This window comes from Alligator mississippiensis, chromosome 2 (genome assembly GCF_030867095.1).
Source record: "Alligator mississippiensis isolate rAllMis1 chromosome 2, rAllMis1, whole genome shotgun sequence".
NCBI classification, from domain to species: domain Eukaryota; kingdom Metazoa; phylum Chordata; order Crocodylia; family Alligatoridae; genus Alligator; species Alligator mississippiensis.
Genome location: NC_081825.1, coordinates 296,005,579 through 296,031,756, shown reverse-complemented (window position 1 = coordinate 296,031,756; position 26,178 = coordinate 296,005,579). Strand labels below are relative to the sequence as shown.

The following is a 26,178-nucleotide window of genomic DNA, read 5'->3' as shown; positions in this document are numbered from 1 at the left end:
ATTTATCAACTTTATCACCCATTTGCATGCTGTGCTAACATCCTTAAATTGGCTGAATTTGGTGCCATATAAGTGAAGGCCTGAGTGCAGGCTGCAGTCTAACATCTCTGCAGTCCCCCGGCCCCTGCATTCATTGCCCTTGAATCTTGCCCTTCTAGCCAGCTCCCACAGAAAATATTGCCAGCGTTGCCATTTCAAGAATTTCATTTGAATTAGGTCAAAGGCACATGAAATAACAGACGATTCTGCTACTAAAAGGAAGTCTCTACCAAGAGTGTTTTTACTGGAATTAGACACGCTTCTTTTAAATATTTATCCCATAGAGTTAAACTATTAACCTTTCAGATGAGGAAACATTTCCACATGCACCTCGATTTGGATATATGCTTTAAACGCTCACATTGCAGATTTAATTCCAAAAGCTTGATACGGGATTTCAGGCTGGTACAACATAGCGACAGGATTTGCTTTGCTCCCGGCTCAGCACATTCCCACTTAAAAATAAAACCCCAAAACCTGTGACTGCTCTAAAGGCTCCTTACACTTAGGGATGACAGACAGAGGCCCATTAAGAATATGATTATAAACATTTCTTTCAAAATTATTTTTTAAAGCATGTGGTTTATTTCATAAAATTAAATTGGCAAACTGTGTAGGGATAAGCAAAGAAGCAATATCATGAGTTCTGCCATCCCAAGAAAGAGCAAACTTTAAGAAAAATTTCAGGCTAATGATGGATGGAGTAATAGCATGGAGGGGTACAGAAGCACGGTGAGAAAGCAACGAGGGCTAGAAATAATATTTGTTGGGAAAATGATGTCAGAAAATAAAGTCCCTGCCTTAGAGTTAAAAACAACAAACCAACCAAAAAATACCCCACACAAGTGCAAAAGTTTGAGCTGGAACGTTTCGCAGAACAGGTGGTTACTCGGACGTTTTTCTGAAGGCCGCTGGCCAAAAAATGATGTGTGACAGCCTGTTCCCATAAGCGAGGACCTTGAAACAGGCACAAGATCCGGAGTTCACAAGCAAGAGAACAAAACTCCATTGAGAGAAACCTGGAAGAAAGAAGGAAAACTGAAGCTGGAAAGAGCAAGACCTATTCAAGGGTAGGGTTGGGTGAAGCTTTCGAACAGAGACCAGCAAGCTGCATTTGCATCTTGACGGGAATATAAGGCAGTGGAGGGGGGACGAGAAAGAAGGAGACATGATATGAGAAATAGCGAATGATGACGATCATGAAATCTGGTGGGGATGAGGAACAGGAGGTGGAAGACGTGGCAGAGATTTGAGCTGAAATAGGAGCCAAAATGGCCAAAGCATGTAGAACATATTCTTTCTACTATTTTTGTTATATATTAAAACTATGTTATATTCCAGGAAGAAGGAGATGAGACGCAGAAGAAAGCACCTGGGCGTGCTGGAAAAACCTTCTACCCCACAGGTCTGTCTGCACAGAGCCCACCCACCCAGGTTTCCTGATGATGGCCTGGGGCATCATCTCAGCTGAACAACCTCAGTAACAGATGTCACCTGGAAGGTAGTATTGCCGTTGTTTTAAAACAAAGCTTCATCTCTAAATAATTGATCACCTTTCATGCTCCTTTGCTTCTGGAGGAGATTTCCCAGGCTCCCGCACCCATTTCGGTCCCACCTCAGCTATTAAAATTTTATAAAATCGCACCCAATGGCAATCCTGCCATTCAACTAGGGGAGAGCCATTCGGCGACAATTATCTTCGATTGCTGCCATGGGTCCGCAGGCACGGTCCCTTTGCTCAGCGTCAGACCCCTGCTACAAAATGGGGGCTTTAATGGATGGTTGAAATCATGAAAGACAACAAGGCATTCATAAGGGGAAAGGCCTGATCCCAAACTATCCCAGTACTGTCTTGAAAACCTCAAGTACAGTTTACCTGGAACAAATCAAAACTAAATAAAATCCAACAATATATTTTCCATTACAAAAAAAAAAATAAAAGTAAAAATCGATCAATATATTTTTATATGAATCCCCTGGAAAACACCACTGTCCAGTTTTCCTTTTGCACGTTGCCTAGCACAACTGGGTCCTCATCCTTTGCTAGGGCTAACACCCGTATCTTCAAATACAAGCAAACACCGAAGCTGCCAGTCAGGGCTTCAGACTTCAAGGGGTACAAGAGGCCTATTTACATTACAGAACATCTTTCTCAAGATGGAAACAACAGCCGACTCATTAAACGATTAGCGAGTCCCTGCTGCTAATCAAGGTCCTTTGTCTGGCTAAGACTTAAGACCGGATGGGCAGCTGCCCATCATCATTTTGAAGTGCAAGCAACGGCACCACTTTCTTTGTACTGCTGGGCAAACACTTAGAAATGGACATCAAATGCTTTTTTATCCTCAGGAGACTAGGGGAGAACAAAGCCCCATTAACTGGCAAGATAAGGAAAAACCGCAGCCCGAGACGCTGGGTACGCTGCACTTTGTCATATGCTAGTCGAGTCGGCTCTCCTAGGCAGATACTTAGGTAACCGTGGAATTTGAAATGGCGCCTACTGAGAACAGCGTGATACAAGAAGGGGGCAAGAGACTGAATTTATGCCAAATGTAAGAGGGCTCCGCTATTCTGCTTTAAAACCCACATTAAAATAAAGTGCTCATTTTGCATCCTTTCCTCTGCATCTCGCCATAAGATGGAACCGCTGCATTAATGAACGAGCAACTTGATGAAGAGCAGGTGCCCGGTGCAGCGCCCTGCACTGCTATACGCACACTTTAGGACAGGGTTGCAGAGCTGACAAATTCATGCCAAGGGCAACATTTGGACATACATGGCACAAAGCAGACATTAAAAAGCCTCCTATAGAAGTCGGCATCAACTTCCTTTCTCAATGTTTGTAGCAATGTTTTGGTCCCTTTCCAGACATTCTTCCTACCATTCACCCATGCGATTTATCCAAGAACGCCATAGCGGCAAGGGAAGTTGCAATCAGCACGATTTCCTCCGTGCCTTATCTGTCTTCTTTAATGCTGCTGAATGTAAGATGCCTTTTTCCACCCCCAATCGGAGCAACTTACAGCACCAATTTTAATTATGATACCAATCTGCAAGCAAGATGTCATTTAAATCATCTAGTTTATAATCTTGATTTTCATTTACACTGTTTAATTATTTTCCTAACAAAAGATGGATTTCCATAGATTGGTAATCATTAAAGCATGTTTACATGCAACTAAATCCAGGCTGTAAATTAAGCCCAGTACTTACTTATTGCTAACTACCAGGAAACATTATATCTATACATATTTCAATTAGGAAGTTAAAGCTCACTTAAACAGATTAAACAATTGTGTGTAAAAATTGGGATAGACTGCTAAACGATACATTTTCTTGTTTCCTCCTCATAAGAAAAAAAAATACCCATTTTTATTTAGCATTTTCATCCACAAATCAAAATACTTCGCTGGAGTTTTTTAAATATACTTTTTACATGCATCAAGCTACTTTTGGAAGGAAATTAGAATTCAATTAATGCACAAAAGTAGTTTTAAATAGCTTGATTAGTCAAATGTGGTGGCTTTAAATGTGCTGCATAAATGAGATTTATTTGAAATTAACTCATTTATTGAAAAAAGGAAGCATCACCTGTAACTGAAATAACTATCTGGACACCAGCTCTTTAGTTTTTCGAGCATTTTGGATGCTTGTGGACATGAAAAAACAAACAAAAATAACCTCGCACTTTACCAGAAATAGCGCGTTAGCTCAATCCAGCTCTGTATAGATTGGGTGCTTCAGTGGGGCTTTTTGGCACTTTTTTCCAAAGTCAATTCAACCAACTATTAGATAAAAGCGCCAGAAAAGCCCCACTAAAGTGTCCAATCTATATTGATGCTGCAGAGCCAGGTCGAACTAATGTGCTGCCTCTTTTGGGCATGCGCTGGGCTTGGCGCAGGACTGTGCTGAGCATAAAGTAAAGCACAGCTTGTTTGGGGTCGTTTTTTTCTGTCTGCAAGCAACCTTAGATTTCATCCTCACATCTCATTTTTATTCATAGATTTTATTAAAAGGAAAAGAACATCTCTCCTGATTTTCATTTCCACATCCATTTCTCAATTATGGACTAGTTCATTCAATTAGCTGAAACGAGGAAAGCATTCTCTCCCCAGCTGCAGACAGGGCCACAGCTGTCAAAAGCTGGTTTCAGGCTCAAACACTGGTTCTGGGTGTTTGGTACTTCAACCAGTTTAAAATGTTGGCAGCTGCTAGATTTCCTACAATTGAACTGGCTATAGTAAGTTTAAGCCAATAACAGAGGTGGTCATAATTTCACATTACATTTAAAAAAAAAAGTTATTTAAAGGAAAAAAGAAATCCTTTCTTGTGGCTTTGCTTTCCAAAAAGTCATTTATTTTAATCTACCCTACCATCTTGTGGTCTCTTTACTGATGGCAAAGGGACCTTTCTTTCTCTTTAATTGATCACACACTACCCAGAGAGCCTGGATTCCTAGGTGAACTGAGCTGAAAACAGGACTGCTGATTTGAGTTGTTTCATGTTTAAAGTACATCCTCCGACCTTAGCCAGACTACAGATGATTTACAAGATAGCGCACACACTCAACTTCCCTCTTCTTTTACTGAGATAAGCAAACTTTGTAAACCAGATAAATAGGATTTCCTGGTGTACTGATCCTTTATTACTGTGATCAACCAAATGGATTAAAAATGAAGCCTGGGCTGGAAGAAGGAATGTGCGTACCATCACTGCTGTCCCTGGCTGAGCCCACCTCCCCACAGCCCCCGGCTGCAGCAGGGCAGGAGCAGCTCTGTCTGCTCCGCACCTCCAGGACAACACCAGGTCACCTTTGTGCTTCTGCTCCCTGCCCAGGTCTGCAGTGTCCCCCACTGACCCAGGGGTTTCATCCCTGCCATGGTCAAGGACACCCACGTCAATAAATCCTGGTTTTACCTATGGTAGTAAGCAAAGAGTCAGCCTTAAAAAGTGAGGCCATTTCTATGTATTAAACAAGTGTCCACATTAAGTGGTGCTGAGATTCCCCCCCACTGCAACAGAAGAAGCTGAAAGAACTTGGCTCCTTAAAAATAAAGAATAATAAAAACAAAAATAGAAGAATCAGCCCAGTTTATTAGGTGTATAACTATGATGTGCCCCACGACAGACACCTGTATTTGAGAGGTCTTTCACTTATAGCTAACATGCCACAGCTGTTTTATGGCAGGGTGCTCGAAAGGATTGACCCAGAGATGCGCTCACTGGTAGAACTGGAAACAAAACCCAACTGCTAAACCTGAGCAACAAAGTGAGATTAACAACCATGTTTGCAGGACTGGAAAGGACAGCGCTACTTTGTGTCTCCGTTGGGGGGATGCTTCACGTTGGTCCTGAATGAGTGAATCAATATAAAACTAGTCTCCTTGGATGCAGAGATGACATTTGAGGAGAAGCAGAAAGTCAGACTATTTTAGCCCTGAAGCTCCAAAACTTCCACTCTGTCAGAGTTATTTCCACTCTAAAAACACCCCTTTCTGGCTCTGACTGGTTTTTATACTCCTACTTTGGAAGCGGAGCGTCGTTTTAATACAACTGTACAAAGTAAAGAGGCCTGTCAGGAAAATGGAGCTTCTCAATCTTGAAACACTGCTCCCAGTGAGACATTCAGCGCAAGCTGGCAGCAGCCGGCACTGTTAAATGTAGCCTTTTCCCTCTCCCCTAACCAATACTTTTTGAAGCAAAGCTTCAGCTTGACCTGGATTTGCTTTTTATGCTGTGCTCATGTGCCACTTAATACTGGAAATGATCTACTTATTTTTCTTGGGCTAAAATTTGCTTTTCGTGGCACTCCCAGAGATTGCTGATAAGAGTTTGGTTGTTCGGTAGCGCTGTGCGAAATTTCGCCACCAGTTTTGTTTCGACCCGTTTCGAGATTGAAACAGCAAAATCGAAACGGAACAGATATAGTCAAAACAGCCTTGAAACAAAACAAGGCAAGTCAAAATGTTTCACTGTTTAGATGCTGTTTCGATGTTTCGCCCATAGGCTATAATGGGGAAGGACAAAACAGCCTATAACATTGTCATTTCTGGCCTGATTTGAATGAAACTTGCAGAAGTGGTAGCCACTTCTAAGGGCATGAAGCCTGCCATGGTTCAAGGAGATAGGTGCATGGGGTTCAGGAAAACTGCATGCCTGGCTGCATGCGGCCACAAAACCTGCCAGCTGTTAAGGAGATAGGTGAAGCAGGGTTCTGGGGCCCTGTGCCCCTAGCTGCTCACAGACAAAACTCATGACATGGGTGCTTGTGCAACTGACTGCCTCTGTCGTGGGCCAGAAGCAGTTCCTGGCTCTGTATTGATTCTTTCCTCTCCTTAGTCTGTGGTTTTGTAGGTGTTAATCCTTGCTCATTAACTCATTACCCTAGCTTGCTACTGTGTATTGAGCTGGTCCCTGAATGAATCATGATAGATTGTGTAACATAGTAGCTAGCTAGCACAAGCACCCATGTCACGAGTTTTGCCTGTCAGCAGCTAGAGGTGCAGGGCCCCAGAACCCAGAAGCCCCTGAACATATCTCCTATCTCCTTGACAGCTGGCAGGCTTTGTAGCCTCACCAGGGGCTAGCAGGCCTGCAGTTTTGACCCCACTGTGGCTTAACATATACACATGACATGAATTTTGTTTTCAAGAATTTGGGGTGCGGTTTCCCCGAATCCCCTGCACCCATCTCCTTGAAACGTGACAGGCTTTATGCCCTTAGAAGGGGCTACCATCCTTGCAAGTTTCATCCAAAATCAAGCCAGAAACGACAAGGTTATAGGCTGTTTTGTCCTTTCCCATTATAGCCCATGGGCGAAACGTTGAAACAGTTTTGCCGTTTTGACGGAACAGAACGGAACAGCTGTTCTGAATTGAAACAAAATTCAAAACAAAACACTATTCCGTCAAAATGCCAAAACACTGGTCGAAACGGAACACTGCCATTTCACTGCTGCTACTGTTCAGTGCCGAGTACTATTAAGAAAGGAAAATTAAGATCTCTATGCTTCAGCCCTCCTGAGCTGAAGGCAGGCATTGACCAAGGCTCTCTTAGACTAGGGAGAGAAGTTGCATATAAACCAGTTTAAGTGATCAGAAACTGTCTTAAACCTGTAACAGAACGGAAGCCCTGTGCACATAAACAAGTTTAAACCATTTTGAAATGTTTTACTAAAAACCTGGTTGAATGTAGTATCAGACTTAACTGGTTTGGGTCAAACCAGTTTATGAAACTTCTGTCCCAGGCCCCTTCCCGGTTCAGGTTAAATCACAGTCCCCCAGCATCCCAGCATGCTTTCCAACCCTGGGCTAGGCTGGGCTGTCTGCTCCAGAGGGGAGGGCTGGCCCCATCCCTCTGCTCCCTACCTGGAGCAGTGAGGGCTGGCTGACAAAGGGGGTGGGGAAAGAGGGGGCAAGGCCAGCTGGGGATGGGATCTGCTCCCCACAAGGTAAACCCCAGCTGCGGTCTGAGGCCAGGGAGTGGGGGTTAACCCCTGCCTTCCCTTCCCCTGCTCAAAATTACTGCTGGCTAAAAACGTGGGCTACAAATCCCAGAGGCACCTGGAAGCAGGAAAAGGAAGTGATGAGCAACCCTGCAGAGTCCTGCCATTGTGATAGTGACTGCAAATCCCAGAGACCTTGGGGGCAGCAGGAAGAAGAAATAACCATAGTCAGAGAGCCAAGCTCTAGCACTCCCTGGCTTCTGGCCTGAGCCACTGCAGACATGTGGCTGCATTTCCTGTATCAAAGGTAAGTGTACATTCACTTCTGCTTCAATTTCATCTGTGCAGCTTGGGCTAACCTGCAAAGACTGAATCAATTCAGCCTCGAGCTTTTTGACTGTCTGTACTTAGCCTTAAGGTCCAGGGTATTACAAGACTGTCCCTCTCATGACACAGAGATTATATAGTGTTTTCTGTACTGTCCAGTGAGACTGAGCTGAAGGGAATGTAATGGAGGCAAAGTTAAAAATCAAGACCTCCCCCTTCATGCTATTTCCTGCAAACCTGCAAGCTGCCTTGAGGAAATTAAACAGGGATTTATCTAGTAAAATTACTTCTCGTTCAAGTTACTTCCTCCTACGAGCAAAGCAAACCCCAGAATTTCACTTGTTCTTCCCTGAACCCCCTACACTAGCTCATGAAGAATTTAGTGCAACACTAACCAAGTTAGGGACAGGAATAGCCACGCTAGATGTGACGCATGGTACATCCAGACCAGTATTCTATCTCCACCCTTGGCCAGTACCAGAAGTGCTTGTGGTTGGAGAAGGATTTAAGTTAAGCCTGGACTCTCCCCTCAGGAGTCTGAATCATTATTTAGAGACTATCCAGACATCCCTTGCCTATGTATCGTCTTCTTTTATGAGGTTCAGGGTGGAAGGCACATAATAAGGCAGAACATTTCTGCTATTTTTCCATCTTAGCAGCATTTTCCCCTGAAATGAAGATTTTGTCATCTTTCCTGTACCTATAGCTCGGGTCCACACCATGTTATAATGCAATCCTTCACAAAATTACAGTTTAGAACTGGGCAAGCATTACAACAACGTGATGCGTTGTGCTGTTTTAATAGCAGAAACAGATATTGCAATTACCCAAATGATTCTGCTGTGATACTGTTCCTCCGTGCATTATTTCATTCCAGGCTGCAGAATGTGTGGGGGCAAAAAATTCTTATTTCCTAGATGAGTAGGTGTGTGACTTTGATATCAGACAGCTACCTATCAAAACATATGTTTAAGGGATTATCAGAGGTCGCATTAAACAGAAGGTGATGAAAACAAGTATTGGTTATCACGCAACAAGTAACAGACTGAAACACAAACAAATGCAGTAATCACGGATACCTATCGCTGACTTGGCAGGCTAGAAAGAGCAACTGCAAGACACCTAGCTCCTTTGAATGAGCTGAAATTAGACAATCGCATTAAAGTGACCTGTGTGAGTCACACAGCCAACCTAACACACCATGTTAATAAATCGTTCTTCAGAATTATAGAATCATAGAAAAATTAAGGGTGGAAGGACCTCAGGAGGTCATCTAGTCCAACCCCCTGCTCAAAGCAAGGCCAACTAGATCATCCCAGCAAAAGCTTGGTCCCCTTTGGTCTTAAAAACCTCCAAGGATGGATTTCCACCACTTCTCTGGGTAACTTGTTCCAATGCTTTACTACTCTCTTCTAGCAGTAACGTTTCTTCTAGTATCTAATCTTAACTTCCCTTGCTGCAATTTAAGACCATAATATTCCTTCCTCCAACATAAGAAGCAATTTTACCTTTAAGAGGAAGGATGGTCCTGTGACTAAGGTGCTGGAATGGGACTCTGGAGATGCAGGTTTAATTTGGCCTCTGCTACAGACTTCCTATATGACCTTGGTAGAAGAGTTGACTAGGCTGTAAGTGGTCAATCTGAGTGGATTATGCTAGGTTGGGGTTTACTAGAGTGTAATCCAAGGCCAAGTCTAATATCAGTCCTACTCCAGGATAGAAAGCTGATGGCCATGGTCAAGGGTGAGGTCCCAGTCAGGCCAAGCAGTTGATCCAGGCTGGGAGGTCCAAAGACAAGAATAAGAACAAGCAAACACAGGCAGGAGAGTCACAAGCCAGGGGTCTAGAGCACAAAGTCAGGTTTAGGAGTCCCAAGAAGGTTCAAGACACAGCAAGGAGGCCTGTTGCTGAGCCAGCTCTCTGCTCTCTGATCTGAGCTTATATAGCTAGTGTGGGCAGGGCTTCTCTCTGAAGAACAGCCTGATCACCACTAGCTGGGTCTCAGCCCTGATCTGCCCCAGCTGTAACGAGCCAAGGCCCACTCGGTTAATTCACTTCATCTCGCTCCCATCTCTTACCATAGGCATGTGCTGTGTCTAATGCCTGGGGACTTTTGGCACTCCCATAATTCAACAAAAACAGTCTTGATCCTTCTCCCTTGAGAAAGTATGGACTGGCAGAGCAGTTAAGGTTTCTGGCAAATTCAACAAGCCAAAAGGCCGCTCCCAGTTAACCCAGCTATAAATGGGTACCTGGTCCAGGAGGGGGAGTCTAAGGCATCTGCCAAGTGCAGCACTGACTACAGACACTGGCATGCCTGGAACACACCAGCCCGACATGCACCAAGACCCTGATGGATCTTACTTTTTTCCTTCCTCTACCTTGAGGATGTGATAAAGATTGCAGCAAAGGATGGGACAATCAAAGTGGGAGGAATCTCCTGCTCAAAGTTATGTTTGTTGCCATTGATCAATATTGCCAGGACACCAAAGTCACAGCCCTAGTTTTGCAAACAGTAGTTGGCTTGCTGGTGACTTCAGTTGTGCTTTCAAACAAAGTGCCCACATATGCACTAGTACTGATGCAGCAGGGCTAGCCTCTAGGTTGCCTGTTCCACAAACAGGAGTCAGGTTAAAAAAGGCTAAGTACAGACAGTCAAGAAGCCCAAGGCTGAATCAATTCAGTCTTCTCAGGTTAGTCTAAGCTGCGTAGATTGAACTGATAAGCAAGTGAACAGACATTCACTTTTGATTCCAGAAATGCAGCCACATGCCTGCAGTGATACGGGGCAGAAGCTGGGGGGTGCGAGAGCATGCCTCCCTGCTCGGCTGGAACAGACAGCTTACCCTACAAGACAGGATTTGAAGGGGAGGTGCAAAGCATCCTGGGACGTTCGCCGACTGCGAGTTAACTTGAATCTGGAGGGGATATGGGACAGAAATTCAACAAACCGACTGAATCTAAATCAGTTAAGTCTGATACTACATCCAATCAGGCTGATCTTAAACTGGTTTCAGCCATTTTGAAAGCAGTTCACGTGCACTGCACTTCTGTTGCGTTACAGATTTGAACCAACTTCCTGTCACTTACACCAGTTTGTGTGTAACACAGGGGTGGGAAAAAATGCAGCCCGCCAAGCCATTCTATCCGGCCCGCGGGGCCCCTAAAAATTTAGAAAATTAATATTTATCTGCCCTGGGCTGCCTGTCATACGGCCCTCAATGGCTTGCCAAAACTCAGTAAGCAGCCCTCCACCCAAAATAATTGCCTGTCCCTTGTGTAACATCGGTCCCTAGCCAGAGTCCACAGCCTCCACACTCAACTTACCACACAAGCACACTCATAAGAAGTACATTCCTGTTCTGCTTTGGGAAAATATCAGGCATTTTAGAATCAAATTAGCTCTTTTAGAGCTCCTTTAAACTCAAAGGGATCCTCAAGCCCATGTAATAAGTCTCCATGGTGCAATGACCAGATGCAAAAAAAAAAGTAGCAGTTCCACCCTTAGTCTCAATTTGCACATGAACTTGCAATGCAGAAGCTTTGCCATGCCTCCAGGCACCATGTTATTTGTGGGGACAAAAATCCACGTGCTCTTCCGCTTTGCGGCAGAAACCAAAGAGCGAAGCCATTTAATATTGGGGGGGGGGGAATCAAGTTCACTCACGATCTCTAGTAATAAATTAATTCCCCACTTGACACTGCTATTAACGCACGCAGCATTTACGGTGTACCACCTCCTCCTAATTGCCATGTTATTTCCACCACCAAGCTCGAGTTCTAAACAGCGCCCTAAATGCTTTGTGAAGTTAATGGATTGCTCGTGTACGCTTTCCCAAACTATTAATTTACAAGCATCACTATGCATGTTGCTGTATCACTCCTGAGAGCTAAAAAGCTAAACACCAAATAACTAAGTGCTTACAGGCTAGCAGCTGGGAGGGAAGGTTGCCATTCTCAGATTCCACAGAGAAAAAAACCCCCATGAATTATTGATTTGGTAAATCTCTAGGTTCCCAGTGAAGCTGCAGCTAGCATATTATTTCAGAAGCAAAGCTTCAACTGTTTTGCCATGCTTAGTTAGAGGCTCCTGGCTTCAGGGTCAACATTTACATGACGTTTTCAACAAGTCTATGATTAGGTTTGGATGCGAAGACTCCAATCTATTCTCTATAGGTTCCTGGGCTTCCCTCATCACTATGGCATCCAAGTACTTTCCACCGGTGCAGAAAATGACGTGGTTAAGATCTGTCACATAAGATTTGTTCACTCTCTTATCCGCTTCATGGAAGTCATCTGTATGGGTTAGAACGGGAAGTCCAAAGCCAAGCAGACACCCCCTTGCACAATACTTTTGTAGACAGATAATGGAAATCCGTATGATGGACGCAGAGCTGCTGATGCAAATAAAACCGCAGTAATAAAACCTGGGCTGTGAAGAGCGGAAGTCATCACGTGGCAGGCTCGTTAAAGTGCAGAGAGCGTTCCACTTCAGTGGTGGCCCCCACTGAATGAGCATTCACAGGCTTATCCATACAGTGTATATAAAGCTGGGTGAAATACCAGGATTAAATAGAGAGATTATACATTTGTTCCATAGGAAGAGCAATAAAGTGATTTCTATAGCATCTTACCCACACATCCTGTGCACTAGCCAGAGCCCTACATAAATGAGATTAACTCGGCATTATCTCTTTTAAACAGCTAATCTCAATGGATTTTGGATGCTCTCTCGCACAAATTACAGGAGACCCAAAGAAAAAAAATGCTCCACCAATGTGCATCAGATGTGAAGTAAATTCACATGGAGCCACGACCACTATAAACTACAAGACTTTTTTTGATTGCTAAACAGCATCTCAAATTCCAATTGCTTCATAAATGTGAATGGAGAAACGTTCGAACTTCAGCGTCACAGAGGGGGAAGACATAAATCACAGCCCTTGAGTGCACACATGGGAACATCTTCCCTCTACCAGATCCCCACTTAGATCAGTCACAAATAATTTGGAGCACTAACCATTCGCTGCTCTCAGTGTCTGAAGGGCTGTGGTCTACCCAAGGACCCCTGCCCAGGGCATTTCAGTCTTCATGGATGTGAAAAGTGAGGAAGAAACAGTGACAGCTCCTAGCTGACCTCACAGTGATGCTGGCTGGTCTCGCAGGGAATGATGGGGGCAATTTTCATGAAATCCTAAGCGGTTTAAGAACATGAGACTCGTTGGCTTTCAAACGTAACTCTTCGTTATCACTCCAGCATTTTGGAAGAGCCCCAGGCAGCACTCATCTCACCTCCTACAAGCAAGTCTACTTCAAGGGTGGCCAACCTATGGCACGGGTGTCACAAACGGCATGGGCTATGTGTCTGTGGCACGCAGCAGAGCAGGGAGAGGACAGGCAGCATAGGAGCAGACATGGCAGGGAGCAAAAAGCCGAGCAGCAGATCAGATAAGGGAAAGGGATCGGAGCAGCGCTCAGGCAGGGTGCCATGCTAATTTGTGGCACACCTGCAAAAAAAAAAAAAAAAAAAAGATTGGTCCCCTCTGGTCTATTTGATGCAGGGCTTGGTTTTGAGAGAAGGGACAGAGCATTTTGTGGAGGCAAGTTAGTTATTACTCCAGCTCCTCACCTTCGTTAGTAAGATACCTTACACTACTGGGGGCCAACCTTTATGGCAGGCATGCCCCATTCCCTCCCAGAGTGCCACTGATCTCCTTCGCCTGATCTGCTGCTCTGCTTTCTGTTCCCTGCCCTATCTGGCACTGTGTTCCCCTCTCCTTCCTGCATCTGCCACATGCCACAAGCTCCCCGGGGCATGTGCGCTGTAGCCTGCCTGCTTTACACCATACGCGCTGTTATCCATGTTAGGAACCTCTCCACGCCTTCAGAAACACAAGGCAGCTTGCTTGACAGGCAGAGAGAAGGATGTGGTGCCTGGACAAGCACTTCTAACTAAACACAATGGAAGAGACTCGACGCTACGCAGAATTTGGTTTCATTCATGCGCAAGGTAACCCAATGGGAAACAAACCAGTCCTAGGTCACCCGGCTCATATAAAGAGCCTGGCAGTTAAACAAGACTCATCTTGCTCTTTTATTTATGGCACGATAGGGTTGCCGTAACCCGATTCTGTAGAGAATGTATTTGACCCTGCTTTTAAACGTAGGATTGGGGAGCAGACAGATATTGGAGAACAGGTTAAAAGGGACCATCACCCTGGTTGGGAGGGCCAGTCCCACTGCCTCAAGCAGTTGGACCTGTATCAGGAGATAGCTTGGATATCCGGTAACCTGTGTGATGAAATCCAGACTTATCATCACTTTATTGTTCTCTAAACCAAACTCTCCACACCAGCTGCCCCTTGGGCCTCATGAATGGGAAGCCAAAATGCCATCGACAGCAACAAGCCTTCTTCATCTCCAGCATGCGAGCACCTCTGCGCAGGGATTGCCTTTTGCTTGATACAGCCACAGCGGCTCACACCATTGTGTCCTGCCTTCACTAAGGCCTGGGGGTGCATCCCCTGTTGAACACTACAGCCAACAAGTTGTTCTTCGGGCCATCAAACGGCCCATGTTACTAGCAAGGCAGATAGGATCCCTATATCCAAATTCACCTGGCATTGTTATTAATATAACTGTATACGCATAGGTTGTAGTAGCCACAAACTGAACAGCTTCAAAACTTGAAACATTTTGAAACTCCTGAAACATTTAGAGCTCCCTTGTTTCACTTGGAAGGCTTTTGTTTCGTTTCAATTTCATGCATTTTGAGCTCAAAATGCATCGAAACAGCTTCGAAATGAAACGCTGTGTGCAATTTTGCACAGCCCTAGCCAGCACCTACTCTGGACACTTTTAAGAAACACTTGGATGCTTACCTTGCTGGGGTCATTTGACCGTAGCTGACTTCCTGCCCTTTGGGCAGGGGGCTGGACCTGATGAACTTGTGAGGTCCCTTCCAGCCCTAATGTCTATGAAATCTTGATCTATCCATAAATGAACTCAGTCACTATTATCATAAAGTTACAGTAAGTTAATCTCCCTGGCTTCTTTACTGCCTTTTACAACAGGGAATACTTTGGAGAACCTGATCTAGTTATTTGAGGAGTGAGCTAGGAGTCACTAGGCCTCCTGTGCTCTGTTCCAGATGATATCCATGTCTCAATTTGAGTTTAAAGGCATTTAAAGCTTCTGTGCTTCCATCCATCCAGCCAAGGGGTGTGTGTAACACTCACTTAAAAAGACAGGGTGCCATGCCAGAGCAAGCACACAGTATTATGTAAGAAACCTCAGAGCAACAGCTGGGACTGGCATTTGCAAGGGAATCTTTTACTCATCTGATGAAGAGACTAGATGTTGGCACAACACGGAAAGTATCGTTAGCACAGGTGTAACCTAACAATGCTGTTACATGCAACCTAGACGGAGTTTAACCTTTGAAGAAGTGCTGAATCGTTACAGCACAGGTGTAGTAGTCTTTTGAGAGAAGCTATGACATATGCATGGCTCACTGCTTTATTCAGTATATTTGGACAAAAAAAATGCTTCCTAGAAAACAGGCACTGGCATGTGGGCCAAGTGCCTGGAATCTGCTTATGACTGCTTCTGTTCCAGGACTGGTGTGAAGGTTGCAATAGAGGGTTACATTTATTTACCCAGCATCAACATGGCAATCACCCTCCAGTGTGAAGCCAGCATGTAAGAATTGTGGAAGAGCAGCAGTATCCATGACACCAATATTGCCAACTAGGCAAGTGAATGATGAGCAGGACCAAGCAAAAGCAAGTACTTCTGCTCTACGACAGGTAGGGTGTATAGGTGGTTTTGCTGGAGTATGAAAGGACTGAAGTAACATTTGGAAGTGAAATCAAAAGCTAACTGCATCCTCCAGATGTGCATGGATCCAGCAACATGAACAGTTCCCAAGGAATTGTGAAGCATGCATCAGCTAAAACCCAACGAAACAATTCACTTTGTAGAGGCCCATGTCCACACTGGCACTCTTGGATGGCTAAAGCTGGCAGTAGCCCTGACAGAACAAGAAACACAGAACAGCTTTTCAGATGGGGCCTGGTGCCCACCAAAGAGATGTTCCTCCAAGGCTCTGACTCCAGGTCATTCAAACTGTGAAAGAAAAGGAAGAAGGGGAGAAGAAGAGAGAGGAAAAAAAAAAAAGTGAATGCTTGCCTGGAAACCTGACAACGTTTTCATGTTCTCTAAGCCAGGGAAGGTCAGAGTCTGGTGGATACTCCTTTGTAGCTGGATGTGCATTATCCACTAAAAGTTCAGGCACTGACCAGAATATCTTCATCTGTTTAAAGGGACCAGAATACCATTATGCTGCCATTCTTCCAAGGAAACACTGGAGGATGCACAGGCTGTTCTTGGTGTCACAAAAGATAAAGCTAGTTTGGCTGGACAAGTCTAGCTGCACCAGCTGAAGTCAGCTGGTTTCCAGCCATGGTAGCTAAACGCTGCAGGTAAGGTACGTAGAAGCCAGGCCCACGGGTAACCCAGGCTTGAAGCAGATGAATGTATAACCAGTCATGAATCAGTCACTGATCGCTTGTGCGTTAAGAATGCAACTGGGTTTCACACTCAGGATGATGGTCATATTTAAGGCAAGATAAGGGTTTCCAGCACTGACCCAAAGAAAGCAGATCGTCTCTCTGGCAAGAATCCGAAATAGAGTTGGCAGAGCTGGCTGAACTGGCAACTGCTAGTATTTGCTGTACGAGTCAAACAAAAATGCTGGCATGACCTCACCATTATCGCTCCCAGCTCATGTGGCTAATCTCAAGCCTAAAGTATTTGAGATGTGCACTGCTTAAATCCCACTTTTGTAAGAGCTCATTGTGATAGTTCACAGCCTAAAAAACTAAAAATCACAGAAATATAACAAGAAGCAAGGAGAACAGATGGCCTAATGATTAAGGCATTAGACTAGGACCCAGGAGATCTGGATTTAGCCGTACAAAGCTTTCCTGTGTGATTTTGGACCAGCCACTTGGATCACCCTGTGCCTCAGCTCCTCAGCTGTAAAATCAGTATAATACTCCCACCCTTCATCCGATTCTTCCATTTAGACTGCAAGCTCCCTGGAAGCAGGACCTCTCTCACTATGTGCCTATATAGACCCAATGAAGCCTTGATGTCCACTGGGCTCTTTAGGTATCACCATAGGGTTGCACGAGTCAAACTGGGAGGAGGAGGAGGGAATTCCTCCAATTCCCATGGAGCTGGCTTCCTAGGTAGCTAATGATTTCTAGTTCAACATGGTCCTGAAGTGAGTTTCTCCCAGTAATAGCTACTGAGTTGTATGGGAGCTTACGTACACAGCTCAACACAACGGGCTCCCAGGGCTACCCTAACACAAATGGACAGCATCACATCTCTCTATAGCAACAAAAGCAACAGAGAGCTGGAAGTGATCTCCTGAGTCCCATCAGCCTCCATCTGATGCAGACAACCACATCATGCGATCCCATTCATAAATGTATTGAGGTCTATCCTAAAACTACTTATCGGTTTTTGCCCCAGTATCCCTATTGGGAAGCTATTCTTGAATGTCACTCCTCTAAGGGTTAGAAACTTGTCCTAAAATCAATTCCATCAACTTCTACCTGAGAAGTCTCAGATTCCCTCAATGCATGTCGAGTCATTTCAACCCACTGCTCAGGTGACAAGGTGGATTCTAACAGTCTGTGTCAACGTGGAGGAACAAGCCCTTTTCTGAGTGGTTCCCGGCTGCAAGCTGCATGGCAGTGTCAGGATTTCCCAGCTTTTAAAGAGAGAGGTTTCAAACCCCAAATCAGGCATCAGCAGCATAAAAAGTCAGCCCAGCGGTTCCACGTGTTTTTCTGTCTGCGTTCCAAATATTATACACAGTGGGCTCGTACAAAAACCACAGGACGTTTTCCAAGTCATTTAACAAATGCTGAAAACTAATCTTTGATTCCAACAGATTACAGAGCGCAATAAGGAGCTGGTTAACCAGAGGAATCAGTAAAAAAGGGGGTAACCCCCCCCCCAAAAAAACCCCAAAACTGTGTACATGAAGTCCCCTCCTTGCCCTGTTAAAGTGCTGTTTATTTTTTGAGGTTGTCCTGACACCTTTAATATTCTGCAAACTTTCAAAACAGTGGGAAAAATACCCAGAGTTGCTTGCAGATATATTTTTATATGAAGCAAAAAAAGTTATAAGCTTCTGCATTGCTACCTTGCCTTTCAGGCAAAGGTGGCAGATTAGAATTTGCTGCCCGATCATACAGCATGGATTTCATTTCCCTTGGTTGACTAAAACCTTGTCTACATGATAGGGACAATACTAGGCCAGTGCACCTATGTCAGTAGAGCTGCCTTGTAGAAATGAAGCGTGTATTGGCAGAAGAGATTTTTGTGCTGGCATAAATGACAACCTCCTGGGATGACAGAAGCCCTCTCCCAAAAGTGTAACCGCATCTGGACCGGATGTTTTGCTGACAGAGCTACGTTGGCTAGGGAGAGCCATTTTTCCATGTCAGTAGGTGACACAGTTACATCAGCAAAACTTTGTAGTGTAGATCACACTTGAGTCGATTCTCAAGCCATCGGGCAGGCTCCAAGAGGACTACAAGGATCTGTTTCCTTGAGAGGAGCTTCACCCTTAGCCGGCTGGTGGAAAAAGAAAAATCTTGGCACTGTGGAGTGTCTGCTTACAGTACAACATGTAGGTGGAAGGAGGTAAAGAGTTATTTATCATCATGCTGCCCAGTTAGCAGAGGCCACCCAGGAACCTAAATGCTTCCCTAGGCAGAGTGACAACAGCTGTCCATAGAATAAGACATGAGGAAAAGGGAGGAGATAGCAGGTCCTTCCCTACAAGAAGAAACCCCCTTGAGAATGTGGGTACTCCAGACCTCTTATGTAAGAGCGGGATAGAGCAGAGAGACAGTCCTGGCAGCCAAAGGTTCGGCAAATCATCCTGTCCCTGAGTCTCTGGGGAAGTTCCCCCACAGGTAGAGAGGCCCATTTTCCGACACACCACAATGCAACAATCCGATTTCAGGAAGTCTGAAAACAGTTCATTTGGACATTAACATTTTTTCAAAATTTCTGTGCTACAAAAAACTATCAGGCTCCCAACTTTTTCTATCCAAAAAGACTACTGAAAGGCCGGGCTTCCATGTGGCATGGGAATCCCAAGGATTATTCAGCTCGAAAAAAACAGCGCCCCTTTTATTGCTTTTTCTTTCTCCTGCCAATCGGAACAGAAGAGTCAGCAATGATTTGGGGGTATATAAGGGGTCCTCCCAGGACACAGTCTTTTATATCACCACAAGAACCACAATTATGCCTATTGTATTCAATCCTACTGCCAAAAATTGTAGTTTAAAAGAAGCCATGTGCCTCCTAGGACCACGCCCAAAGGCTCCAAGGGAAAAGGAGGAGCATGCAGGAACAGGACCCAAAGGTACCCATTACTCCGATGAAACAGAAGATGCGCCTACACTCACGGGTGACTGGTGCCTCCCAAATCTGGGGGGGCACCAGATCACTGATGGGGGGGTGGAGGGGGTGTCCTCAGCAGCCAATCACCAAGCCAGCAGCAAAACCGGAAGTACGCTTCTGGTTTCATGGCTGGCGTTTCCAGGGAGTGCACGGCCGATCTTAGGGGGTGCACCCCTTACACGTCACCAGTGCCTACGCTTCCTGCTTAGACTCCATCACCAGCTACACTGTCATGATGTGAAGCTGCATTATCATCAGCTGAAGCTCTCCTCCTTCCAGAGCGTCCATTAATGCCAGTAGAGAGCAGCCATGAAACAGTGAGAAATTGCACAACTGGACCAGCTAGAGACATATTTCTTGCAATAACAGTGCTAGGTCACAGAGATGCCTAGACTCCACTGACCAAGCTACTGTCCATTCATTCTTCCCAGTCCTTTTCAGCTCTGCATCCTGGCCTGCCTTTTCACCCTGGCTAGCACCACTGGTAAGACGAAAGGTTTCGAGTGGGCCAGGGCAGAAGCCTAATACCATGAAAAACCTCCAGAAAAAAAATTAACTCAGCTGGCAGACTCCCTGGAGAAAGGCCCAAGACTGGCCCAGTCATTGCTGGGTGCAGATGGCCATCAACCCTGCTGCGCTGGCAGGGGTGGCATGTGGAGCCAATGGCATCTCAAGCCAAGGGCTATCAGTCTCTCTCTAGAACAAGCACCAGATCTGGCTGCAGTATCCATCATCTGTGCCTGAATGAGACCGCAGTCCAGAGGCAGGGATCTCATCTGCCTGTTCAGGTCCACCTATGCAATCTGCTCCAAATGAACCACACATTGCAAAATTTAAAGGAAAAAAAAAAAAGAACGGAATGAGAGTGGTGTGCAGGACAGGGATATCTAATCCCAAGAGCTGGTTTTATGCCAGGAGTGATACATGTCTAACCCCAGAGCCTGGAAGCTCTACAGCTGCTGAAGGGGAAGCCATGATAGCTCATGGAAATCCCTCTGCGAGGATGGAGGGCATCAGCAGGGCAGGTAGGGCGTTTGGAGATTTGGGAGCTTCTGCTGGTCATCTCAGAGCAGCCATCCATGTAATTCCTTCTCATTATGAGCCTGTTTGAAAACTCTGGGGCCCAACCCACTCTTTGTTAAAAAGCCAGGGGAATATCTGTTATGGACTGCACCAGAGCAGGATCAGCCATGGTGGCCGACCACCTCCCAACGACAGCCGCGCACTACCGTTTTCACAAGTCACACTCACCACAAGCTCGCTGAACATGACATCCAGCTCCTCCCCGGGGGGCATTGGCAAGGCGGGCTCCATGGTCTGCAGGGCAAAGTTGCTGTCATTGCGAAGCCGGTAGGTGATCTCCGGATGGTCGCTACTTCGGAAGCAGCAGAAGATGAAGGAAATGCCTCGCCCGCTTCTTTTCCTTGGGGCCATCGCCAAGCTCCTCCGTGTCCCTTCCTTCTAGCTACTAAATCCTACAGAAAGAGAGAACAGCAAAATGCTAAAAAAAGTACTCTGTCAAACTGGGTGCAGCTCTACTGAGAAGAGACAGACGCGAAGCCACCCACATATACGACTTGCAAAAAAAAATTCACGTTTCCGTGCCAAATATTTGTTGCAATTTGACATTTACGATTCTAGCAATCTTGACTGCTGCGCTAATTAAAAAGATTCGTGTTCTCTGGGGGTTGTAATCTCTGTTCAGCTCTAGCTGAAGCAAGAAGTTATCCATGGGCAATGGCTGTCAAGCAAGGGCATGGGATGCTGCTATCCCTCCAATTCACAGAGCTAAAAAACTGAACCAGCCCCTCAGACTCCTCGTCTATCCCACTCTTCCGGAGATGCCCCAAGATGCACGCAGTTGTTTTTATGCCAGTTATGCTACTCTATACTGCTCCTGTTACCTCTTAAATAGACGGGCAAAAGCACCTTCAGCTCTACGACAGAAGTGCAGTTAAGACTCAACACATTGGCACTCTAAGAAGTCCTACTTGAGTCAAGTGATCAGTAGAAATAGTTCAGAGGAACCTGTTCCCGAAGGCCTTTACATTTCCAGGGACAAATCCAGAGTAGCAAGAGTCACAAACACCCCCTTACAGTTGGCTTTAGCCAGGACTGGTGACCTGCCCTCAAAATAAGAGCTTGACCTTACACACAGTTGGAAGATGTTTTTAAAAAAATCTCATTTAATATTTTTTTTTTTTAAGGAAAAAATCATCCTGGGGCTGTGCAATTACACTGGCATCCCAACCTAAAGCCAGAGCTTGGGCATCTCAGGTTTAAGAAACCGTCACCACTGGATGAGATTCGGTAGCTGTGAAATCACGCTCATCATCCCCTCCTATCTGAGAGCTACATGGTTAATCATTTGCAGGATGTTGGAATCAATAGATTTTTTTTTCCTAGAAAAGTATCCGACACCAGGCACAATGCTTCTCTCCCAATTAGAAGTCTCCCAAAAGAAAATGTGTCAATAGGGAGGAAAGGCAAACGTATAGGGTTTTTTTTTTAAAGAAGGACATTAGTGCCATGTTCCACCCTTTTTACAGAAAGGAAAACTGTGGGTACTGGGACGTTAAGCCACTTTGTACAGCGCCGTGCAGTGAATGAGTAGCAAGGCCATTTACTGTCATGCTCCAGAGCCCCGCAGCTTTGCCCCTATATCAGAACTCAAGATCTCTTCTTTTGTTTCAGATTTTCAAACTCTTTTCAACGTTTAATACTCTGTTTTATTTCTGAAAACTATAAATATACGCAAGCTATGATTTGGACCTTAAAAAAAAAAAATCAAAGGAAAGCATTTCTATGAAGAATGTCTGGCATTCAAAAGGTACAGTTTACATAAAACATCAGTAGAGTCAAATCTGAATGGCAGACCAAGGGCAAGATTTATTTCTGCTTCGGTATTTAAACCAGACATATGGCAAACAAGGCAAGGTATTTTTTGATTGGCTCCAGCTCCAGAGCTATTGGGATTCATAATTACTATGCATGCAACATAAAACACTGCAGTTGGATCATTTGCATGATAGAAAGGCAAGCCCAGTGACTTGTAAGAAACACAGACTCAGGAAGGGAAGGTTAGCTGGGAGAGGCAAACAGCACAAGTCGCCTTTGGAGCGCTGCTGAATCCTTATTAAATGGGAAACATCATCAACAGGCCACTTCCCAACATCTTCTTAAACTAGAGGGTTTCAGAATGGGCTCGCTGCGTCTACAGCGGTCTCATCATTGCACGTGCACGTTTACCCAGAATCTGTCACACACGACAAAGGCTCAGCATTAACTTGAGATCCAGGTGACTGCCCTATGCCCAGTCTCCACATTTTCCAGTGCTACGCTTTAAACACAGTTGCAGCAGCCAGGATGTTTAGATGTTGCAACTCTCTCATAAGACTAAACAGATTTTTAAGATCAGAAAGGACTGTTAGATCATCTAGTCTGACCTCCTGTATAAACAGAGGTCAGAAAATTTCATATGGTTATTCCTGAATGGAGCCTAATAAATCGAACCATGCCATCCCAAAAGCATCTAATCCTGGATTTGGAGAGGACACTGCCGGAGATGGCAAAGTTGCCCTTCCTCTTGGTACTTTCTTCCAATGGTTAATTATCATCACTGCTACAGTAAGAAGATACAATCTAAGTATCAGGTTGGATTACAAACTCGAAGTCGGGAACTTTTTTTGTACGATATGTGTGTTTATGCAGCAATAACCGCAATGAAATCCTTGGATTCCAAGGTGTTGCTGCAGCACAAATAAATTCTTACATGGTGTAAAAGGTATCTAGCATTTCCTGGGGAACATTTAGCCACAAAGGAAAAAGGGGGGTGGGGAGGAAGAGAAGAGAAGCACCAGAACATTATGCTTACGAGTTTACAAGCTCCAAGCCTTAAGCACTACTTTACTTGCGATGAAAGTGATGCTGGTCCCCATGTCCCCTACCCTCCAACAGGCTCTATCTTGAATCAGGGTGAATAAGGATAACTGTACATTGAAATACTGCAGACTTACACTATTATACCTGAGCCTGGGAACATGCAGAGATATCCATTGCAAGAAAATCACGCTATCTGTCATGTGGATAAAAATACTGCCTTCTGCCAAGAAAGTTCGTGCGTCAGGCTGCAATGGTCACGACCAGGTTTTCTACCAGGCTCTAATATGCAAGTCTATTCTAAAGAAATGGCTTATTTTTTTGGCTGTCTCCCTTCCCTTGCCTGTATTCGGGTCTGGTTTTATACCCCTGGGGAAGCCAGCTGAGGTTTGGGAATTATAACAATGGAATATAATTAATTACAGAGATTTGCTTTCAGGGAGCTGGGGAAGATAAGGGGGAATTTGTTTTCCCTCTGCTTAGATAACCAGTCATTGAAACTGTTCAGCAGGAGGCTTCTCAGTCACTATGCACCCAGCCATAAGGATAGACTGTTTTTCATTTCAGGATACTCGTGTGACACTCCCTCAAGCCTCAGGCTTTGCAAAGCACTTTTCTTTTCCAAAACAGCGTGACAAGCATTAACTCTCAATATACCTTGGTGATGTTTTATCCCCAGAGTACACATCGGGGAACAGAGGCAGAGCTACTAAAGAAAAAGTTGCTAACTAACTTTTGGGGTTGCCTCATACAGGACTCTCTGGGCTGGATTTTAAATCCTGAGCATTCAAATCCAGCTGGACTGGGTAGGAGCTCACCCCTTCTGGAGATCAGGCTCCAAAGGTCAAGTTGAATACCCAACATTCAAGACACTGAAAAGAAGCGGTGCTTCTGAAATTGTTGGCCCAGTGACTTAACCAAGGTCTTGTAATAAGTGCGAGACTTGGGATTAGGCATTGGATACCAGCTCTGTGATTAGACTATAGATAGTGAACATTATCATCCAAGTGAGATTGCAGAGAAGAGAAAAGAGAGGTCATTAACCACATTAGTCTGAAGTTTTAAAGATGAACTCGCTAATCAGAAAGGCATAAACTTTCATTAGCTACAGCCTACTTCTGGTCCTCTCTTTGTCAGAGAGCTGATGGAGGTCAGTGATGAAATCCAAACGATCCCGTCAAGGAGGGCAGAGAAGCATAGCCATTAAATGTGTCAAAAATTGCTGCCAGAATGAGAACAGGACAAAATCCAGAGATCCTCTGGATTAGCTTCAGTTATTCCAGGTGTGGCAGTGGTGGGGATGGGTGCTTAATAAAGTGGAAGGGAGAGAAGGCATCAACACCTTGCAACAACTGGAATCACCGCATATGGATACGAAATGGCTGGACAGACATCTGGCTGGTGTCATCCAACCCCAGCGCTCTTTCCTGCCCAGGCAGGGGGTCAGATTCGATGATCTGCTGAGGTCCCTTCTGATCCTAGCAGACATTCATCGCATCTATGAAATACCCACAGATACGAGACACCCACAAAAAGACTGAAACAGAATTTAGTGACTGGGTCCGGGGAATCAGGGAGCAATACTAAGGGTCCCAGGAGGGAAAGTGGAAATCCAAGAGGATTTTTATAGGTTTGGGGGTCAAATAAATTAGCACAAAAATAGCAAGCAAAAGAAACATTTCAGCCCCAATGCTCCCATGCAACCTTAATGACACGACAGGGAAGATCTTGCTACAGGCAAGTATCTGCACTGGAATTTAGAAATCATTACATTGGACAAATCGGGGAAGTTACACCGTGACCAAGCAACACCCGTGGAAAGGAGCATTATAGGAACTTTTCAACTTTCTATAAGCTCTCTAGAGCAAGAATCATGGTCTTGTTCTGTGTTTGTACAGCACCGAGCGCAACAGGAAGCAGACCCCTGACAAGAGCTCCCACTGTAATATAAATTCACGGTAACAAATTTGCATTGAAATACCTTGTCTCTAGTTTCATACTAATTCTCCTACCAGAACGATCACTTAAAAAAAAAAGGAAAAGGAGGCAAATGCACACAGAGTTGTAACAAATTTCTAGAAAACATGGTTTTCTTGAAAGATTTCAGGAACGGTAGTTAGTTATCTGCCCCCTGCTCTACCCTTCTGTAAGAAGTGGTGTTACAGTGTTTGGGACCAACCCCTTGTCCTCATGTACTGAACATAAAAGGGACGCAGAAAATAAATGTGCACTTGCATGTGCATGCAGCAAAGCATCTCCAGGGCAAACGAGGCAGGTGAATTCAATTTTGGTTCCCTTGAAAGACAAAGGCAGGGGATTGGCTTCTACTGCCCAGAAAATCCCACACACGTCACAGGAAAGCACCAATTTAAAAAAAAGATTAATAAGAGGGGAGGGAAAAGGAAGAAATTAGAGACTACAGGGACACACAGGTTCCATGTTTTCCCCACCCTCATTCAACAGCATCTCATTTGCTCTGCTTATCTTTTTTTCCTCTTTTGTTTTTTTGCTCTGACCTTGCATACTGTTCTGTACCGCACTGATGCGATGCCTCCTAAATCCTCTCAGGGCACGGGCGTGTGGGGGGTGTATCACTGCTCTGGAAACCCGAAGCAGCAGGCAGTTATTTTAATCAAGCAACTTTCCCCTCCCTTTCCTGCAGTTTGGCCTTTACTGCACTGCTTCTTTTAATTAAGCCACAAAGGTGACGGGAAGCCTTAGTTAGAAGTTAATCAGACCTCTCTTTCCAGCCACTCCCTGCTTCCACAAAGAGTCATAAACAGGCAGGTTAGGAGTTAAGATCCCACCACCGCAGCCCTTTCCGAGGGCATGTTGGCAACGCTTTTTTAAAGACAGCAGCAATAAAAAAAGAAAGGGGGGCTGGAGGGGGGGGGGGGGGAGAATGACACTCCTAAAACAATATTTGAGAGGTAACATCAGTGGTGCACTTTTAAAAATGAGAACGCAGATACTTCCACTGATACGCGGTGGGTACA

General features: G+C 44.9%; 1 protein-coding gene across 2 annotated transcripts in view; it reads right to left on the bottom strand.

Moving 5' to 3' along the window:
• The window catches only part of DAAM1 (dishevelled associated activator of morphogenesis 1), a 173,286-nt gene that overhangs the window by 84,921 nt on the left and 62,187 nt on the right, over positions 1–26,178 (bottom strand). For both annotated transcript variants that reach the window (XM_019479982.2, XM_014598832.3), the window contains exon 2: positions 20,555–20,778. In XM_019479982.2, coding sequence (XP_019335527.1) covers positions 20,555–20,737 — 183 coding nt within the window. In that variant the 5' untranslated portion in view covers positions 20,738–20,778. The remainder of the gene's footprint in view (positions 1–20,554; positions 20,779–26,178) is intronic.